This window comes from Bos indicus, chromosome 3 (genome assembly GCF_029378745.1).
Source record: "Bos indicus isolate NIAB-ARS_2022 breed Sahiwal x Tharparkar chromosome 3, NIAB-ARS_B.indTharparkar_mat_pri_1.0, whole genome shotgun sequence".
Taxonomy (NCBI): domain Eukaryota; kingdom Metazoa; phylum Chordata; class Mammalia; order Artiodactyla; family Bovidae; genus Bos; species Bos indicus.
This window is the reverse complement of record NC_091762.1, coordinates 51621925-51642569: the sequence shown is the minus strand read 5'-3', so window position 1 is coordinate 51642569 and position 20645 is coordinate 51621925. Positions and strand designations below refer to the sequence as shown.

Below are 20645 nucleotides of genomic sequence, written 5' to 3'. Positions count from 1 at the left end.
ATAATTATTACATAGTTACTGTTCAATCTCATGACTCACTCATCTTCATTTACAGCAATGAAATCTCGACCTGTTTCAAAAGATACCAATGGAATTTCCAATAAAAAAAGCACTCATGAACAGGAATCTAATACACATAACAGGTAAGTCTTCATTATTTTACCTAGACATTAGCTTTCTCTGGAAGTCAATCATATACCAACTTCTAGCTAAATATTGTTAAAATATTTTTCCTTAGAAAACTTAATATATTTATATAATGATACTTTAAAACTTATTATACAAAATGATAGAAGAATAATGTATCCTTGTGGCACCTAATTATGCATTGCTTTCCCATAATTGAGCTACAGTTTTATAAACTTAAACACTTACAAACATATGACTTTTTCTATTTTCAGAAAAGAGATATTTTTTACTTCTTTGAGAAAAAGTGTTTTTCTTTTTGCTTTTTTTTTTAATTGACATTTAATTGATGTACAGTGTTGTGAAAAACTGTATTTCATGCATGGGTCTTTTAAAAAATTATGTTTCAGAGTCTCAGTGTAATACTGAACACCAATAATTTTTCTTAGTGTGCTAAAGAAGATCACCAGCAAAGGATACAGTGATCCAGTACCACAGGCAATTTTAAAAAAAAGGGGAAATGGCAATGGATGTGCTACAGCTCCGCAGAGGACAAAGAATGCCACAGCTAATCTTGCTAAAACTCAAGGTAAAGTTGAAATACTCCTAGGTTTTACTTCTTTGTTTAAATGGAATAAGCAGAACTCTGATTCTGGAACTTCAGCAACAGATAAGCAAAATATAACATGACTTCACTCATTTTACATTCATTTCATACTTCAGAGACAAGATTTTATTCTTCCACTTTTCAGACAAGTATTTTGGTATTTTGGGGTATAAGTCTACTCTTTATTTTCTTTTGTGAAAATCATATTAAGGGAGTCACTAGGCTATCTGCATTTCTGGTCCTTCTGTATATTATGCTTGTGTTTCTTCAAAGCTTCACTGATAACTCTAATTCCATCTGCAAAGCCAACACTAAAGAGCTCTTTAAAAACTAATGGTACAGTCTAGAGAGCTGTCATACGTAGGAAGGAAGAATTTTCTCTCTAGACTCTGTGCTGTGCCTGTTGTTTTCCATGTTCTAAGAAAGAGAAGAATACTGATCAGATTGCATAGTTGGCTAATATAATAACAGATTTTAAAAATTAATTTGCTTCATGCATTAAGCATTCACATATGTAAGAGCAGTTTGTAAAATGCTAAACACAGTTCTGATGTAGGTAATGAATTAATACTGAAAGTAAATTTTAAAATAAGCCAGAGAAAAATTGTTCATATTCTAATAACAGATAAAAATTAAACATTTAACAAGATTTGGTAATTCTGTTTGACAGTTTTAAATGCTCAAAATATCATCTCTAGAACTTCAACCATTATAAACAAGTGAATTCTCAAAATCAATCCTCTTTCCTTCCAGTAACCAGCTTTAGTTTCAACTGCAGATCTAAGTTGTTAACCCTAATGAGCTATAATAATAATGATCTGGTTATGAGAAATAAATTATTTTTTTACTGTTGGAAGAAAAAATTGCAACAATTTCAACATTTCTATTTTGTATTTAGTTTGATTCTCCTTTTCAGCTGTGTGGAACAGTCTATTTTCCGCCCCTAGAACTTCAAAGGGAAGACCCTTATTACTCTCTTGGCATAAGAAAACCAGATTTTTCTACCTGCATATATTTATGCAAATCCAATTCTGGCATAAGATTCAATGCTCTTTGCTTGAAGAAGAGAGAGCCTATTTTAATAATTTTACTTAAGATGCTGCAATAACTCCTAATTTGTAATTGTCCATTTGATCTTATGTTACCATTTCATCATGTTATCTTTTTGTTTCTTTTAAAGGATTTTAAAAACCATATTGAATTTCACTCACAAACTGGAAGATATATTTTTTTAATTTTCTTTTCTTAGGATCCCAAGGATCACCAAATTCAGTAAAATCTTCAGTCTCTTCAAGGCAATCTGATGAAAATGTGACAAAATTGGACCACAGTGTAACTACAGATAAACAGACGCCTAAGAGAAAAATTGTCAAGCAAGGACAAACAGCTTTGCCTAAGATTGGTGCAAAAAAGGTCACAATGCCTAAAAACCCAAATCAACCCACAAGAGGTGAAAATTTGAATAATAAAGATGCAAAACCGAAAACACTTCCTGAACAGGTTATACTGAAGACTCTGCCTTCTTCTCAGAGACCTTTAAAAAGTGAACCATGTGTTGTCCAAAAAAGTGTGTCTCTTGATGTGTGTGACAATAATAACAAAGGCAGTGTTTCTGAACAGAAGCCTCATGAACCTCTAACTAATCTCACAGCCAAAACCAGTGATGCAGAAGCATTTCAGTCACCATGCATACTCGACTCACAGAAGACACTGAACAATCAAGAAAAAGAGAAGTTGGTGTTAGAATGCCAAAATATTTCAAATCTGGATAAATTAATAAAACGTGAACTGGAATCAAAACAGATCTGTTCAGTTAAAAGTGAAACAAATGTTTCTGGCCACAAAAAAATAGATCACTGCACCACAGCTAAAATACCTTGTCATTCTGATGAGACTGATAATGTCGATCCAAAATTTTATAGTACCACTGCTCTAAAATCCATGATTTCAAATCCTAAAGAAAACTCTTTGAACTCTAATCCAGTTTGTGACTTAGACTCAGCACACGTAGAACAACTCCATTCAGAATTAGATAGGAAGAAGCAAGTAGGGAGAAAAGATACAAACCAAAAATTAAGCATTAAATGTGTGAAAGATGTTTTACCTTGGGTTCCTGAAAAGACAAATGGTACCTTAAATTCTGGTCAAGATGACAGAAAATCTAAAATTCATGTAGAAGAACAGACAGTTCCTAGTCAGTTGTCTGATGACTCTGCCATGAATGAAGACAATCATGCTACAGTAGAGTCACATATTTCCTCCAAGTGTTTTTTGGAACAAATATCAGGGAAAAATTCTAAAGATACGGAAACAACAGAAACTTCAGAGAGCCATGAAACTCCAGAAGCACCATTTATGAGTCACTGGAATTTGAGTACCAATGTTCTGCATCAGAGAGAGAGTCCTGAATCAGACAGTGGCAGTGTCACAACATCCTCTGATGACATAAAGCCCAGATCTGAAGACTATGATGCTGGAGGGTCTCAGGATGATGATGGGTCAAATGACAGAGGGGTTTCTAAATGTGGCACTATGCTGTGCCATGATTTTCTTGGAAGGAGCAGCAGTGATACCAGTACTCCTGAAGAATTAAAAATATATGATAGCAACTTAAGAATTGAAGTGAAAATGAAAAAGCAAGGTAGTAGTGATCTTTTCCAAGTTAATTCAACAAGTGATGATGAGATTCCCAGGAAAAGGCCAGAAATTTGGTCTCGATCTACAATAGTTCATCCTAGGGAAAAAGAAAATATTCCACGAGGCAGTGTCCAGTTTGTACAGGAGGTAGATCAGGTTTCTTCCTCAGCAGATGAAACAGAAGATGAAAGGTCTGAAGCTGAAAATGTTGCAGAAAATTTCTCTACATCTAACCCAGCTCTTCAGCAGTTTCAGGGGATAATTAATCTAGCTTTTGAAGATGCAACTGAAAATGAAAGTCATGAGTTTCGTGTAACTAAGAGTTTTAAAAGGTCTGTTTTACTTTCCGTAGATGAATGTGAAGAGATAGGATCTGATGAAGGGGAGGTCCATGCTCTCTTTCAACCTTCTGTAGATTCTCTCTCACCTTCTGATGTTTTTGATGGCATTTCTCATGAACATCATGGAAGGACCTGCTACTCCAGATACTCACATGGAAGTGAAGGTAGTGTTTTAGAATGCAGACAAAAGAAAAGCAATATTATATATAAAAACAAAAGCTTTCCCTTGGGTCTTAGTAGCGTTGACTCATCAAGAAAAGATAAACAGAGTGCTTCAGCCACAGAAAAAAAGGGTACAACAGATGTCCTGTCCAAAGGAGGCATACAGCTTCCTCCAGGAGATAAAGTATGTAGTGGAAGCAATGTGGATAATGACTTTGAGACACGCAGCAAATTTTCAGATAGTGATATAAAATCTCAAGAAAGACCATGTCATTTGGAACTTCGTCAAAGAGAATCCAATTCCGACATACCAAAGAACAGCTTCACAAAGTCTCTGGACTCCTGTCGGAGTCAAGTTCTGCCTCAGGAAGGTCAAGTGAAAGAAAGCCATTCTACAGCTACCGAAAAAGCTAATATTGCTTTATCTGCAGGTAATGTACAGAAATAGACATGCTAAATTCATAAGAAAATGAGTTTATAGAATCTTAAAGTTGTCGGTAGCCCCTGAATGTTATATTTTAGTTAGGATAACTGCTTAAGCAACAGATTCAAATTTTAAATGAAAACTGGAATTTCTTAATAGAATGAAAATTAGCTAGTTGCTCTTAATTGTTCACTTAAAATCTTAGTGAAAAATTAACATCTAATAAAAATTTTGGTTGTTTATAGAGCTAACCTACTAAGAGATTTTGAGTAAAGAGAAAAACATAGTTTGCTATTATTTAGTTATTTATGTCTAATTTAACATAGGAATTCTTGACTCTTAGAAATTTTATTATACATTGGATATGATTTATGAACTATGCTAATATATATCTAAGAGGGCTGTGCAATAAGTATAGTAATATGTAACTAAAAACACTGAACTATTTAACTAGATTAATTATTAAAATTTATATGCATTTTACAGAGATTAAGACTTTCAGGATCACTATAATTCAGTTCTAAAATTTTCAAGTAAAAAGATAAATTTCTTTAAAGAGATTATATTTAGAGAAATGATAACATATGAAAAAAGCCCAGGCTTATTTCATATGTATAGATGGTTTCCTGTCTAATTGTTTTGTGTGTTTGTCTTCCTTATTATTGTAATTTGAACTATGACCCACATTTAAAATATGCAATAGTGGCTGATTGAGTAGCTATTGTATACCAGAATGAAGAAAAATACTTACCGATAGTCCCTGTTCAGCAAAATCACAAGAGCAGGGAGCTCTTAAAGTTGTACCTTTTTGTTTGTCCTTGCTTGCATCCTTCTTTGCATGTGCAATGTACAAGGAAGTCTTTAGATAAAATGTATTGATTCTCCCTTTGAAACTGACTTACCTTAAACATCACCATCAAATAACCATGTCCTTTTTTCTCTTTAAGTTTCTATTGTAGTGAATTAGATATATGTGTGCATTCTGTTTATGTTTAAATAATTTTTGTTTTCTGTATCACAAGCTTTTACATTAAATTATGGAGAATTATTGTTAGTTTCTTATGTTGATTTTCCTGTTAAACATTACCTTCAAGTTTTTTTTTTAAACAGAGAAAAAGAAATGCCTCAAAAATCTTCTCAATTTTGTATAAATGTTATTTTTCCCATTCTGTGGGGGTTTTTTTGGACTATAACTGTTATATTGTGTTAATAGTTCTACAGAACTCTGAGGGGGTACCAACATGTGCAATTTTTACATTGTGTAGTATTATGAATTATTTCAGGAGACATAGATGGTTGTGACACAGTGGCACAAATCTACATGTATGACCATCGGCCTTCAAAAACCCTGTCTCCAATATATGAGATGGATGTAACAGAAGCATTTGAGCAGAAAATGGAATCAGAAACACAAGGTACAGACATGGATTTTGAAGATGAGCAACACTTTGCAAAACAAGACTGGACACTATTAAAGCAACTGCTCTCTGAACAGGACTCTAACTTAAATATCACAAATTCTGTTCCTGAAGACTTAAATTTAGCACAGTATCTAATTAATCAGACACTACTTTTAGCACGAGACAGCTCAAAACCTCAGGGTAAAGCACATGTAGACACTTTGAGCAGATGGAGTGAACTAACATCTCCATTTGATGATTCCTCAGCAAGCATTACCATGGCTAGTTTTTCCTCTGAAGAATGTTCACCCCAAGGGGAATGGACAATTCTGGAACTGGAAACTCAGCATTAAGAGTGTTAACACTTCAGAAAATGTTAAAATATGCCGCCTCTTTATTTTTTTGATGTTTCTATTGTATCCAAATGATAACCGCATTAGCCAGATTTAGTCTATCCTTACTATTGAGGAGGTCTTTCCAATTTAGTTGGTTTATTAATATGATATCATATGTAGAAAAAAGTGTTTTTTCCCCTAAAAATCTTGAGCATGTTTTCTATAATTATTGGAGAATTTAGAAGACCTATAAGGAAACCCTTGCTTTAGTTTTCCTTTCCTAACTGGTCAGTTACTTATTTATCATTCAATAATTTAAAATGTGAATGCACAAGTAGAACAGTCCCTTTTTTCTCTGCATATGGTAACAATAATTTAACAATAAAAAAAACTTATCATGCTTGTGTCAATTTATGTAGAGTTAATCTGTGACGTTCAAACTCAAGTTGATGTGGTTAGGCTGATAGCTAGTATTACGAAAAATCTTCACTTTTCCAGCCATTTAGATCCAGGAAATTGTTAAGTAAATGCATCTCAAATTTCATTGACATTTTTACTAAAACAAGAGAAGCAGAATTTCCTGTACCTCTTTTGGGGGATATATCCAGAGAAAGGCATCTGCTGTTATTCAAAAGAAGTAGGAAAACTGTCCATCAGTTTTATCTGTACAGTAATTCCTTTGGATGATGGGATATAATAGAATTGGCATCTCTCAAAGCTTTGAAACTGACTCATAATTTCTCTAAAATATATCAGAAGTAAAAAAATCTTTTGGTTTAGAATTCCTTTAGTAATTTAACAAAGTTTTGGGGGAATTCCCTGGTGGTCCAGTGGTTAGGACTCCGTGCTTTCAATGCTGTGGCCCAGATTCAATCCCTGGTCAGGGAACTAAGATCCCATAAGCCAAGCAGTGCAGCCAAAAATGAAAATAAATTAATTCACAAAGTTTTCAACAAATGATAACAATAGAGATAATCTGTAACTATTGTGAATATCAACACCTATTAAATATACAATCATTTGGCATTCTTACACATTAGTTAATGTTAGCTACTAACCTGTTATACCATAAATTCGGTATGCTTTTTTTTAACTAGAAGCTCTGCAGGGGGCACTCATTCATTCAGTCAAGACACACATTTGTTCTAGGCTCTGAAGTGTGAAGATAAAGTTTGATTCCTGCTCCTCAAAACTGAGTTCAGTTTCTAATGAGAGGAAACCATATAAAGTCAAAAACAGTATTATAAGAACTTTGTATCTTAAAAGCTGGATGGGAATTTAGAGGTTAGTTTAATCCCTTCAAATTCCCAAGGAGGATTCTGAAGCCCAGAGGAATTTTTAAAGTGCCCAAGGTCCCACACTGATTTGTGAGCCAGAATCCAATATTCCTTAATTTCAGTTTGATGTTATTTCTACTCCACAACATACTTCATTTGGTATATGATAGAGTCAGAAACAGCACAGATTCTCAAGACAGTGTGTTATTTTCTTTTTCTCCAAATGTGAAACTGTTATTTTAATAAACTACCTCAGAAGTTTACAAATTTATTACTGAAACTTCATTTCTTTCATGTCATACATGCAAATAGATAGTAGGGAATGAGATTTGTATAGTATGACACCTTAGGTAATTTCAGGAGTATGCTTTCTTATCATGGGCTTTTATGAACAACATATCTACCAGTCTGTTTCCTGTGGGACTCTGGACTAGTTCTTTATCATTCAGGAAACATATATTGAAAAATAATTGCTGAAATGTACTTAGCACTTATTAGATGTTAGACACTATGCTTGTTGTCGTTCAGTCACTCAGTCCTGTCCAACTCTTTGTGATCCCATGGACTGCAGCATGCCAGGCTTCCCTGCCCATCACTGTCTCCCAGAGTTTATGTCCATTGAGTCAGTGATGCCATCCAACCATCTCATCCTCTGTTGTCCCCTTCTACTCCTGCCTTCAGTCTTTCCCAGCATCAGGGTCTTCTTCCAGTGAGTCAGCTGTTCGTATCAGGTGGCCAAAGTATTGGAGTTTCCCCTTCAGCATCAGTCCTTCCAATGAATATTCAGGACTGATTTCCTTTAGGATTGACTGGTTGGATCTCCTTTTAGTCCAAGGGACTCTCAAGAGTCTTCTCTAGCACCACAGTTCAAAAGCATCAGTTCTTCAGCACTCAACCTTTATGGTCCAACTCTCACATCCATACATGACTACTGGAAAAACCATAGCTTTGACTATACAGACCTTTATCAGCAAAGTGATGTCTCTGCTTTTTAATACACTGTCTAGGTTTGTCACAGCTTTTCTTCCAAGAAGCGTCTTTTAATTCCATGCCTGCAGTCACCGTCTGCCGTGATTTTGGAGCCCAAGAAAATAAAGTCTGTCACTATTTCCATTTTTTTCCCATCTATTTGCCATGAAGTGATGGGACCAGATGCGGTGATCTTAGTTTTTTGAATGTTGACCTTTAAACCAGCTTTTTCACTCTCCTCTTTCACCTTCATCAAGAGGCTCTTTAGTTCCTCTTCACTTTCTGCCATTAGGGTGGTGTCATCTGCATATCTGAGGTTATTGATATTTCTCCCAGCAATTTTGATTCCAACTTGAGCTTCAACCAGCCTGACACTGTACTAAATGCTTTAAATATGCATTAACATTTAATTCTCACAACAGTTCTATGAGATATGTGTTCTTACCTTTTTTTTTTCCAAAACAAGAGACACCGTGGGAAGGGGCACCTGGCCAGAGAGCAGCAGGGTGAGGGAACCCAGGAGAGCTGTTCTCTTCATCATTTTACACCTGAGGAAACTGATGTAGCATCCTTACCTGAGATGAGCTATCCCAGTGGAAGGAACTAAAAGAGAATTAACACATTATACTGTCGTTTGGCGGATAACAATTGTGTATGGTCAGAGTTGTAAGAGCTCAGAGAGAAAAGCTATGAACAGATTGTCAGGAAGGAAAGATTAGAGAAAGCTTCTTAGGGCAAATAATATTCAGTGAATGACTTTATAGAATTTATTTAAAGAAAGGGCTTGATGGCTACAATCTTATTGGAAGTGTAAGTCAGGCAACCTGACTTGAAGATGCACTTTTATTGAAAGTACTTTGCTTTTTCTTAGATTGTGTGTTACAGTCAATAAAAATATTGAAATGTTTTAAAAAGATGCTTTTATCCATAGTTTACCTAAGACTCAAAAACTCCATACCCCCCCAAAAAAAATCTAACTTTAAAAAAAATTTGAGTTCTTGGTACAGAACTGATAAAGATTGCCAAGAGAGAAGCAACCAAAACTCATATACTTTATGAGTATATGAGTTTGAAATGTCAAGGTGCACACTGAGACTAGTCCATTGGATTTGGACATGAGGACTTTATTCATAGTTTTTGTCAATTTTCTTTAAAGTAGTAGCAAGTACAGTATATACTCATATTGTGGGAATGCAATCTGGTACATTCTCATTCAAAAACTGACAGATATAACTAAACATATTCAAGAAAAACTAGTGCATACGCTGTAAATAAAAAGTACCTGTACTAAATGATTTGCAGCAGTAATGAGGTATTGCCTCACACCAGTCAGAATAGCTGTTATCAAAAAGTGTACAAATAATAAATGCTGAAGAGGGTGTGGAGAAAAGGGATCCCTCATACACTGTTGGTGGGAATGTAAATTGGTGCAGCCACTATAGGAAACAGTATGGTGCTTTCTTAAAAAACTAAAAATAGACTATGGGAAACAGAATGCTGTTTCCTTTAAAAACTAAAAATAGGCTAACATACAAGGGAGGAAGAGTCCAGAGAGTAGAGTAGCAGGAGGATCGGGTTTGCATTTTAGAATGATCACTGTGGAAGCAGTATTCAAGGCAAGGAGACTAGTGATGACTGTAAAAATAACCAAGGCTTCAACTAGGGCCATAGCTGTGGAGACAGGAGTGGACATATCTGAGAGATTTAAGATGTGGGTTGGAAAAACTTACTGATTTGGGGACAAGAGGAGGGAACCATCTTAGAAGACTCAGGTTTCTGACTGAAGTGCCTGGGTAGTGGATGATATCATTAGCCAAAAAAAAATTAAGCAAGCTCAGGAGTGAGGATGAGTTTAATCTAGGACATACTGAGTCTGAGATGCCTGTAAGACATTCAAGAGGCTTGACACTATACTGTGGAAGTGTCAGAAAAACATGAAGACCAAAAAGGAGTGTTCAGAAGTAAGAGAACTAGGGAGCCAAGGATAAGAGGAGACAAGTGGTGAATATATAATCACCACTCATTGGAGATGGGCAAATCAAGGCTGAGATTCTACTCTAGCCTATCAAAGTGGCAAGGACTTTAAAAGTAATTTGTAAAAACAAATTCAACGTTAGCAAGAGAATTAGTAAGTTTGGGGTCTTCCAAATGTTGGAATGGGAGTGTAAATTACCTTTCCAGGAAGTAGTTTGGCAGTCTATGTTAAGAATGTTCATAACTTCATATCCTTAACCTAGTCCTTTCCCCTCATAGGATCTACCATTAAGAAATAAGAATTTGAGACAAAATTTGTCTACAAAATATTTATCAGAGAGATCTATAAGTGAAAACTGAAAACCAGCTAAATGCCAACAGTAGGAGAAAGGCTAAATTATGATACAACTATATAACACATTATGCAATGATTAAAATTGCTTTCAAAAAATTCTGTTTAACGTCAAGAGAAAAATACAAGAAAAAAACCAAAGTATTTATTTATAAATAAAATATCCAATTTTGTATACTAACAAGTACATAGAAGGGACTAAGTGTTAACAGTGATTGTGATTAAGTGGTGATTACTGTTTTTTATCTTTTAACTCATATTTTCCATGTTTTCTACAAGGCACAGAAGAATAGGTAGGGTTTTTGTTTGTGTTTAAGTAAGTTGTAGTGGTTAATAGTGCCAAACGCTGTTTGAAACGTCAAGGTGCACACTGAGACTAGTCCATTGGATTTGGACATGAGGACTTTATTGATAGTTTTTGTCAATTTTCTTTAAAGTAGTAGCAAGTACAGAAACTAGACTACAGTGGGTTGAAGGGTGAACAGGAAGTAAAGAAGTAGAACTTATCTTTTCAAGGAGCCTAACTGAAAAAGAGACAGTGGTAGCTTGAAGTTACTGTTGTTTTTAAAAGTAATTTTAGCACTTTGAAAATAAGAGGTTGAGAATAATCAATGAATCGGGAGCAATCAAGGAAGAGGCAGGAGGAGGTGGGATCAAGCACAAAGAATACTAACTGATGCAGGGCATTTCAAGGAACTTCAGGTGTTTAAATAAAGCACTGGACGCCTGCGGGACAGCAGTGGAAGGCAAAGCTGGGAAAGTACAGGCAGGCCAAGACACGAGGAACCGGAAAGCCATGCCAAGGTCTGTGGGAAAGCCATTAGGCAAAGACATTAAATATTTCAATTTATTCTCAACGGCAGACATATAACTATTTTCTAAAGATTACTCTAGCTGCACGTGTGTGCGCTAAATTGCTTCAGTCGTGTCTGACTCTTTGCGACCCTGTCAGGGGTCTGTCCATGGGAATTTCCAGGCAAGAATACTAGAGTAGGTTTCCATGCTCTCCTCCAGGGCAACTTCCCCACACAGGGAATGAACCGTTTTCTCCAGATTCTCCTGTACTGGCCTACAGGTTCTTTACCACTAGTGCCACCTGGTTTGGAAAAATAGAGAAGAGACTGCAGGAAGGAAGAGTCATGCTGTGCTGTGCTTAGTCACTCAGTTGTGTCTGACTCTTTGCAACCCAGTGAACTGTAGCCCACCTGGCTCCTCTGTCTATGAGGATTGTCCAGGCAAGAGTACTGGAGTGGGTTACCATGCCCTCCAGTACTCCCGAGGGGAACCTCCAGGTTCTCCCCAGGGGAACCTCTCAACCCAGGAATTGAACCAGGGTTTCCTGTATTGCAGGTGGATTCTTTACCAGATGAAGCCCATTGGAATAATTAAGGAGAAAAAGAGGCCCAAACTAAGGAAAAAATGGCCAAGTTGGAAATAAGAGGATGGATTTAAGAGATAATTAGGAGGAATTTTGATAGAATGAACAAGTTCAGTTGAGTTCAGTTTGGTTCGGTCACTCAGTCATGTCCAACTTTTTGCCACCCCATGGACCGCAGCATGCCAGGCCTCCCTGTCCATTACCAACTCCCAGAATTTACTCAAACTCATGTCTGTACAATGAACAAGAAGTGGTTACAGATTGAGTGTGAAGACCTGCAAGAGGGGATGAAGGGGACCCCTTCTCATATCCCAGATTTTGAATAGGTAAAAAACAGAAGGCTGATGGTTTGTAGTTGGAAAAAAGATAATTTTCAACTTGAATACGTCTTATTGGAGATGCAGTTGAGATAACCAAGGTATGCAATATGTCTTTAAAAATTCAGAAACCTAACTAGTGGTTACCAGGGGGGGAGAGGGGAGTGGGGAGGGGCAAGATAGGAGTAGAACATTAAGAAGTACAAGCTATTATGTATAAAATAAGCTATTATGTATAAAATAAGCTACAAGGGCTCTTTGAGGAAATCACGGTCGCTGCTGCCACAGCGTCCCAAGGCCACCCGCTCCTGCTCCTGACTCACCGCTGTTCGGGCAGCCATGGCTCTTACAAATACTTGCAAGACTCCTGTGGACCCAGAGGTGGCTGTTCACCAGATTAGGATCTGCCTTACCAGCTGCAACTGTGAAGCCTCTGGAGAAGGTATGTGCTGACCTGATCAGAGGCCTGAAGAAAAGAATCTCAAAAGTGAAGGGATGTGTTCAGATGCCTACCAAGACCCTGAGAATAGCTACAAGGAAAATCCCTTGTAGTTAAGGTTCTAAGACCTCGAGATCATTTCCAGATGAGGATCCACAAGTGACTCATTGACTTGCACAGTCCTTCCGAGGTTGTCAAACAGATAACTTCCATCAGTATTGGATCAGAAATGGAGGCTGAAGTCACCATTGCAAATGCTTAAATCAACATTTTTAATAAATGAATAATCAGTTATCCATAATCTACAAGGATACACTATACAGCATGGGAATATAGCCAATATTCTATAATGACTATAAATGGAGTATAATCTTTAAAAATTGTTAATCACTGTATTGTACACCTGTAACTTATATAATATTGTACATCAACTATGAAAAGTGAAAGTGAAAGTTGTTCAGTCATGTCTGACTCTTTGCAACCCCATGACCTATACACTCCATGGGATTCTCTAGGCCAGAATACTGGAGTGGGTAGCCTTTCCCTTTTCCAGAGGATCTTCCCACCCCAGGGATCAAACTCAAGTCTCCCTCGTTGCAGGCAGATTCTTTACCAGCTGAGTCACAAGGGAAGCCCATACATCAACTATACTTCAATAAAAAGAAGAAAAATAAAACATGTAACATATGACACTTTAATATAATCTTGCAATAAGAAAGCACATGAAACCCAGAAAAACACATAGAACTCCAAAACAGAAAACATAAAATATGGGGTCTTTCCTTGTGGTCCAGTGGCTAAGACTGAGTTTCCAATGCAGAGGGTCTGGGTTCAAAGCCTGGTCAGGGAACTAGATCCTACAGGCCAAGACTAAAGATCCTGCATATAGATCTCTCATGCTCCCAGCACAGCCAAATAAATAAGATATAAGATTGTTCATTTGGTTATTTAAACTTTAGAACTAATATATGTCCGAGATATCACAAACAGAATGAAGGGGCAAAAGATAAAATGAGGGGTAATTTTTTCTTTTTAAGAAAAGTTAAAGGGCAAATAGTTGGTAAATGATCAAAAGATGTTTAACAAGACTCAAAGAAACATCAGAAAAAGAACCATAAAAGTTTTTGAAAATAACTGTAGATTAATAAGTAATAAATTTGATAATTGAGACTATTATTACTGACTACCCACTAAACATTTTAATTACTTAGGAACTATAAATGAAAACTAGACACTTAGGCAACATAAAAAATTATTGGAGTTAATTATATTTAACTGAGCAATTGAAATATATTAAAGTAGAAAAACAATTCCAAGTATTATTATAGTATACAAGTTTACATTATTGGTCAAATCAGATACCTTGCTTGCAATTCAATTTCACTTCTAATTTTGAAAATCAAGCTAAAATTCTGGGCAGATTACATTAAAATCAATCCAAGAACAGTGTGTGGGGTGTATTTTTCATTGTCAATGAGACAAGAAGATCTACTAAGGAGGAAATGAAAGCATTTTGGGCTGTTGTGTGTGGCACAAATACCTGAGTCAGTTTGTATTACCACACAGATCTACTTACAGCATATCAGTTTCGAACAGCTATTACTGCCATCACGGATTTAACACCCGTATTTACTGCTTTTAAATATTTTTAAGAAACAAATAAATTATAAGATCCTTGTTCAACTCCTTTTGCCATAATTTTTTTTCTTAAAAATTACTGGTCAATTTAAACTTTATTTAGACATAATGTTGACTTAACAACTTAGAAACAATAATTCAGTCAGTAGACCCTAAAGTTAGTAATACTACTGCTAACTGAAGAAAGATATTACATAGGTAAGAATTCTTAGGGGAAAAACATGAGTTTTCTCAAATGCTTTTTTTGGAAAAATATGACTAGATACCTGACTCATCTGTGGGAGTGATGTTTCATTTGTGTATGAAAATATAAGTCATCTCATTATCATGTTTCAGTCCCCTTTATTTTAGTCACCAATAATATGACTGTGTCTTTATCAATTTTTATTGACTATTTACCCTAAGTGAAAAGTTGAAGTATATATAGTTTCTTTCTTTAAGTAATTTGTATCCTAAAAACTTCATAAAGAAAAAAAGTAGGAAAGCAAATTAGGAATATTTACAAGAGATGTGACAAAGATTTATCTTCTTAATATATATATATATACAACTCATTTATCAATCAGAAGAATGCTAACAGCCCAATAGAAAGCTAGCTTAAAAGTATAAAAAAATTAAGAAAAGAAGAAATAGATGGTCAATAAAAATACAGGGATGATATAATATATTCAGTTCAGTTACTCAGTCATGTCTGACTCTTTGTGACCCCATGAATCGCAGCACGCCAGGCCTCCCTGTCCATCACCAACTCCCGGAGTTCAACCAAACTCATGTGCATCGAGTCGGTGATGCCATCCAGCCATCTCATCCTCTGTCGTCCCCTTCTCCTCCTGCCCCCAATCCCTCCCAGCATCAGGGTCTTTTCCAATGAGTCGACTCTTTGCATGAGGTGGCCAAAGTATTGGAGTTTCAGCCTCAGCATCAGTCCTTCCAATAAACACCCAGGACTGGTCTTTAGGATGGACTGGTTGGATCTCCTTGCAGTCCAAGGGACTCTCAAGAGTCTTCTCCAACACCACAGTTCAAAAGCATCAATTCTTCGGAGCTCAGCTTTCTTCACAGTCCAACTCTCACATCCATACATGACCACTGGAAAAACTATAGCCTTGACTAGACAGACCTTTGTTGGCAAAGTAATATCTCTGCTTTTTAATAGGCTATCTAGGCTGGTCATAACTTTCCTTCCAAGGAATTACATACTAGTTAGTTCAGTTAAGTTCAGCTCAGTCATGTCCGGCTCTTTGTGACCTGCAGCATGCCAGGCTTCCCTGTCCATCACCAACTCCTGGAGCTTGCTCAAACTCATGTCCATCGAGTCAGTGATGCCATCCAACCATCTCATTGTCTGTCATCCCCTTCTCCTCCTGCCTTCAATCTTTCCCAGCATCAGGTCTTTTCCAATGAGTCAGTTCTTCGCATCAGGTGACCAAAGTGCTGGAGTTTCAGCTTCAACATCAGTCCTTCCAATGAATATTCAGGACTGATTTCCTTTAGGATTGACTGGTTGGATCTCCTTGCAGTCCAAGGGACTCTCAAGAATCTTCTCCAACACCACAGTTCAAAAGCATCAATTCTTTGACACAGTTTTCTTTATAGTCCAACTCTCATGTCCATACATGAGTACTGGAAAAACCATAGCTTTGACTAAACAGACCTTTGTTGGCAAAGTAATGTCTCTGCTTTTTAATATGCTGTCTAGGTTAGTCATAACTTTTCTTCCAAGGAGCAAACGTCTTTTAATTTCATGGCTGCACTCACCATCTGCAGTGATTTTGGAGCCCCCAAAAATAAAGTCTGTCACTATTTCCACTGTTTCCCCATCTATTTGCATGAAGTGATGGGGCCAGAAGCCATTGTTTTAGTTTTCTGAATGTTGAGCTTTAAGCCAACTTTTTCATTCTCCTCTTTCATTTTCATCAAGAGCCTCTGTAGTTCTTCACTTTCTGCCATAAGGGTGGTGTCATCTGCATATCTGAGGTTATTGATATTTCTCCTGGCAATCTTGATTCCAGCTTGTGCTTCATCCAACCCAGCATTTCTCATGATGTACTCTGCATATAAGTTAAATAAGCATGGAGACAATATACAGCCTTTCCCAATTTGGAACCAACACTGGAGTGGGTTGCCATTTCCTTCTCTGATGCATGAAAGTGAAAAGTGAAAGGGAAGTCGCTCAGTCGTGTCCGACTCTTCGTGACCCCATGGACTGCGGCCTACTAGGCTCCTCTGTCCATGGGATTTTCCAGGCAAGAGTACTGGAGTGGGGTGCCATTGTCTTCTCCTAAATCAAAGAGGACACTAATAGATGGAGAAATATACCATGTTCATGGATTGGAAGAATCAATATAGTGAAAATGAGTATACTACCCAAAGCAATCTATAGAGTCAATTCAATTCATTGTCTTTAAAAGATAGATGATAGTCTTTAATACTATCATTAAAATTTTATGCACTCAAAACAAGTCAAATGAGTTTAAAAGCTTAGAATTAGGAAAAGAACCCATTCATTTCAGTTATTTTCATCAAAGTTATGTATGCATTTGAAGATTGAAATAGTTCTGCAAATTTTAGTAAAAAACAATCAGTCCCCTGCTCTCCCCCACCTTGCCAAATCCCATTTCCTATAGCAACCACTTTCAATTGTGTGTGTCTTAGTCACTCAGTCATGTCCCAATTCTTTGCGACCCCATGGACTGTAGCCTGCCAGGTCCCTCTGTCCATGGGATTCTCCAGCAAGAATACTGGAGTGGGTTGCCATTTCCTTCTCCAGGGGATTTTCCTGACCCAGGGATCAAACCTGGGTCTCCTGCATTGCAGCCAGATTCCTTACCATCTGAGCCACCAGGGAAGGTAAGCTATTACTTGTTTGCTTCTGTTTTCACAAATAACATGAACCACCCCCACCCTACCCCACCCCCACTATGACAGAATTGTTATGTTACAAATTGACTTTAAAATTTCAGGTATTATTTATTGTCTCACTCCAGAAAATGAGAATTTGGTTCTCATTTACCCACACCTATTACCCAACATAGTGGAATAGTAATTTTAATTGTATCAGAATTTATAACTTACATTATTATAATTATGAAAAAAACTACTTACTGCTAAGTAAGTTAGCAGTAAAGAAAGTAATATTATTACTTTCCCTTCCATTTGGCTTTTTTTTTTCCCCTCTGGAGTTTTAACTGTTGCTCTTGTTGAGAAGTCTGATACTATTCTAGTTCTTGATTCTTTATAAGTAGTCTGGAGAAGTTTAGGATTCTCTCTTTGTTCTCAGTGTTGCAGAATAGTATGTTCCTGTGCTCGATGTGGGTATATATTCATCTGTTGTCCTAAGCATTTGGTGAGCCTTTTCACTTTGGAAACACATCCTTCAGTTCTAGAAATATTTTCTAAATTAGTTGACACTTTCTTCCTCCTCTGTTTTTTCTGTTCTGTGTTTTGGGAACTTTTAGACATGAGAACATTAAATACCTTTTTCTTCATATTAATCTCTCCATGTTTGTGCTTTACTTCTTGAGGTATTTCCTTGTTTATCTCCCAGTCCTTCCATTCAACTTTTAATTTTTCATTATTGCTATAATACTATATTTTTTATTTTGTTCTTTGAAATTTCTCTTCCTAATAGTATTTTGTTCTGAATCTTTGGATGTAACATTTTCCCTACCTATCTGAAGATATAAATTATCTTTTTACTAGAATATAATTTCTTTACAATGTTGTGCTAGTTTCTGCTATACAATGAAGTGAATCAACTTATATGTATACATATATCCCCTCCCTCTTGACACCCCTGCCCCCGATTCCACCCATCTAGGTCATCACAGAGCCCCAAGCTGAGTTTCCTGTGCTTATTAGCATGTCCCCACTAGCTATCTGTTTTACACAAGGTAGTGTATATATGTCAATGCTAGTCTCTAAATTCGTTCCACCCTCCTGTTCCCCCACTGTGTCCATATGTCCATTCTCTATGTCTGCATCTCTATTACTCTCTGCACAATGAGTTTCTCCAAATTTTCTTTTTTCTATATATCTGTTTCAGTCTCTATTTTTCTTTTTTCTTTTTTTAAAAAGATTGCCCAGACGTGCGCGCGGGGATGCCGGACTCGGTCGGGGGTTGACGAGAACGGCGGGCCTCAGGGACCGGCCACAGGGACCGCGACTCGGCGGCTCAAGCGCGGCGCTTGAGGAATCTGGGAAACGCCGCTGAGGAGCCTCTATTTTTCACATTAGAGAAGTTCCTAGGCTGTTTGCTCGTACTTTAGGGACTCAGAAGCTTTTCTGAAAACTATGTGTGAGTGAGTGGGGTTGCTGCTGACAGCAGGCCTCTCTGTAGGGTCAGTGATGGGGCTCAATTGTTGTGAAACACCAATGTCTGCATCTTGAGGTCTTTTCACCCAACCTGGTTCAACTCCTCATAGAGCAATTTTCCTATCTCCTGCCTGGAGGAAATGACTTTTGATATGAATATTCTAGGATGTGACTATAGAAGGGCTGGGGTCTCACTTGCCAGGTGTAAATGTTCTCTTATCCTTCTATTTTCAGCAAACTCCACTTCCAAGCTTACCTGTAGGGTCCTGGTCAGAGACCTTCACGTTACCCTGTCCAGAGAAAGAACCTCTGGCTCTGCTGAAGCGAGGGAGGTAGAGTCACCTGGGTGCGAGGAGGGCATCTTAGGTTCTAAGTGCTTCTTAAACAGACTTTAAAAAATTCTTCTGAATTTCTGTCACACCTCTAGTACACCAGAACCTCTGGGACAAATTCCTAAGCCTTGGGGATTTCTGAGTTGCTTTTTGACTCTCCCCATTGCTGGCCTAGTTTTTAGCTTTCTTGAATTTATTAGGTTAGTTATCATTCCCTTTGTGTCCAGATTCACAAACGTGGTTATCATCCCCTCTACAATTCTCTTTAGTCTTTGCTAGTGTATATTTCTATTCTTATTTAAATATCTTAAACATCATTTATAAGATTTAAATGTATTACTTTTGTCATTTTATTTTAGATTAGTATGGTTTATGGTTCCTTCTTGTTTTCTTGTCTTTTTCTGTATAAGATCAGATTTTATTTGTTTTTTTCTAGTTTTTGAAAAGTCACCATTCTATTTTTTTAAATACATTTAATTATTTATTTTGGTTGCACCAGGTCTTCATTGCAGCATGTAAGATCTTTAGTTGCAACATGCAAACTCTTAGCTGTGGCATGTGGGATCTAGTTACCCAACCAGTGATCAAACTCAGCTCCCCCGAATTGGGAGTATGGAATCTTAGCCACTGGACCATCAGGGAAGCCCCTTAATATTCTATTTTTAATTCTCCAATCAGTTAACCTTATTTTCCCGAAAACACTCTTGGACTTCTATTTCTCCAATTTACAAGAATCAAATGTGTAAGTCCACTTCTTTAGTTTCCCCTATTTAAGATAAGGAATTAGTACACCTCTCTCTCCATCACTCTCCTCTGTTATGTCCTTTTCTTCTTTCTCTGATACAGAGATATTTTGAATGTTTAGATCCTGATTATCATTCAGAATTTTTACATATCTTCCCTTTTAAGAGTATTTTGACTTGTTTTAGCCCAGCTCCCCAGAAAACAGAAGCTAAGGAAAAGCTTGGGGAATTAATGTTTTGTTGGAGGGTTCAATCCCAGGCAAGCAATAATGAGGGAAAAAGTAAAACAGAGAAGGAAGCAAACAGAGGGTGGCAAATTGTGCTCAGCTTTATCAGAAATGGGTGGTTTCTTGGTTACACAGGACAACTTTGGAGAGGCTAAGGGAAGTTCTGATGTTTGGAACAATCAGGGAAGAAGAGTGAACAATTTATGTGCTCACTCCCATCTTTTCTCCCATTGCTCAAAATATGCTCAGTGGGGGCTAACTACCCCTCAGTTCTGGATTGTGACAGGGCCCCTACTGGCAGCTACTGGAGAATCCAATGCCTACATGGATACCACTGGGCCTTACAGCTCCCACTGCAGCATGTATGACAGAACCCATGACAAAGCTGGCCTGAGAAGGCTGAACCAGCTGGTGTTGTCAGGAGACAGAATGCAATTGGAGCAATCAGGATTTATTATTGAGGGAATGGTGAGAGCCCTTAACAGAGTTGCTTGGGCTGGGAAGCAGAGCAAGTGTTGAGCCTTGGGGGACAAGAAGTGGAAAGGATCTGAAGTTGTGCATAAGTGAGTTGCATTACATTTATGCAATGCATTTATATCCTCATTTAAGTTGTCTAGTACCTCTTGTCAGTCCTTCTTATCCTTCAGTTGACA

General features: G+C 37.2%; 1 protein-coding gene, 1 non-coding gene and 1 pseudogene across 9 annotated transcripts in view; all 3 read left to right on the top strand.

The window, feature by feature from the left end:
- BTBD8 (BTB domain containing 8) overlaps positions 1-6442 on the top strand; it is a 93674-nt gene extending 87232 nt beyond the window's left edge. For all 8 annotated transcript variants that reach the window (XM_019957063.2, XM_019957062.2, XM_019957061.2 and 5 more), the window contains 4 exons: positions 56-143; positions 576-715; positions 1983-4304; positions 5581-6442. In XM_019957063.2, coding sequence (XP_019812622.2) covers positions 56-143; positions 576-715; positions 1983-4304; positions 5581-6050 — 3020 coding nt within the window. In that variant the 3' untranslated portion in view covers positions 6051-6442. The remainder of the gene's footprint in view (positions 1-55; positions 144-575; positions 716-1982; positions 4305-5580) is intronic.
- Positions 6443-6593: 151 nt separating this feature from the next.
- LOC139182195 (small ribosomal subunit protein uS10-like) lies at positions 6594-16023 on the top strand (annotated as a pseudogene).
- On the top strand, positions 6849-6920 carry TRNAE-UUC (transfer RNA glutamic acid (anticodon UUC)). Its single transcript has one exon. It is a non-coding gene; the product is annotated as a tRNA-Glu (tRNA).
- Positions 16024-20645: the final 4622 nt, after the last annotated feature.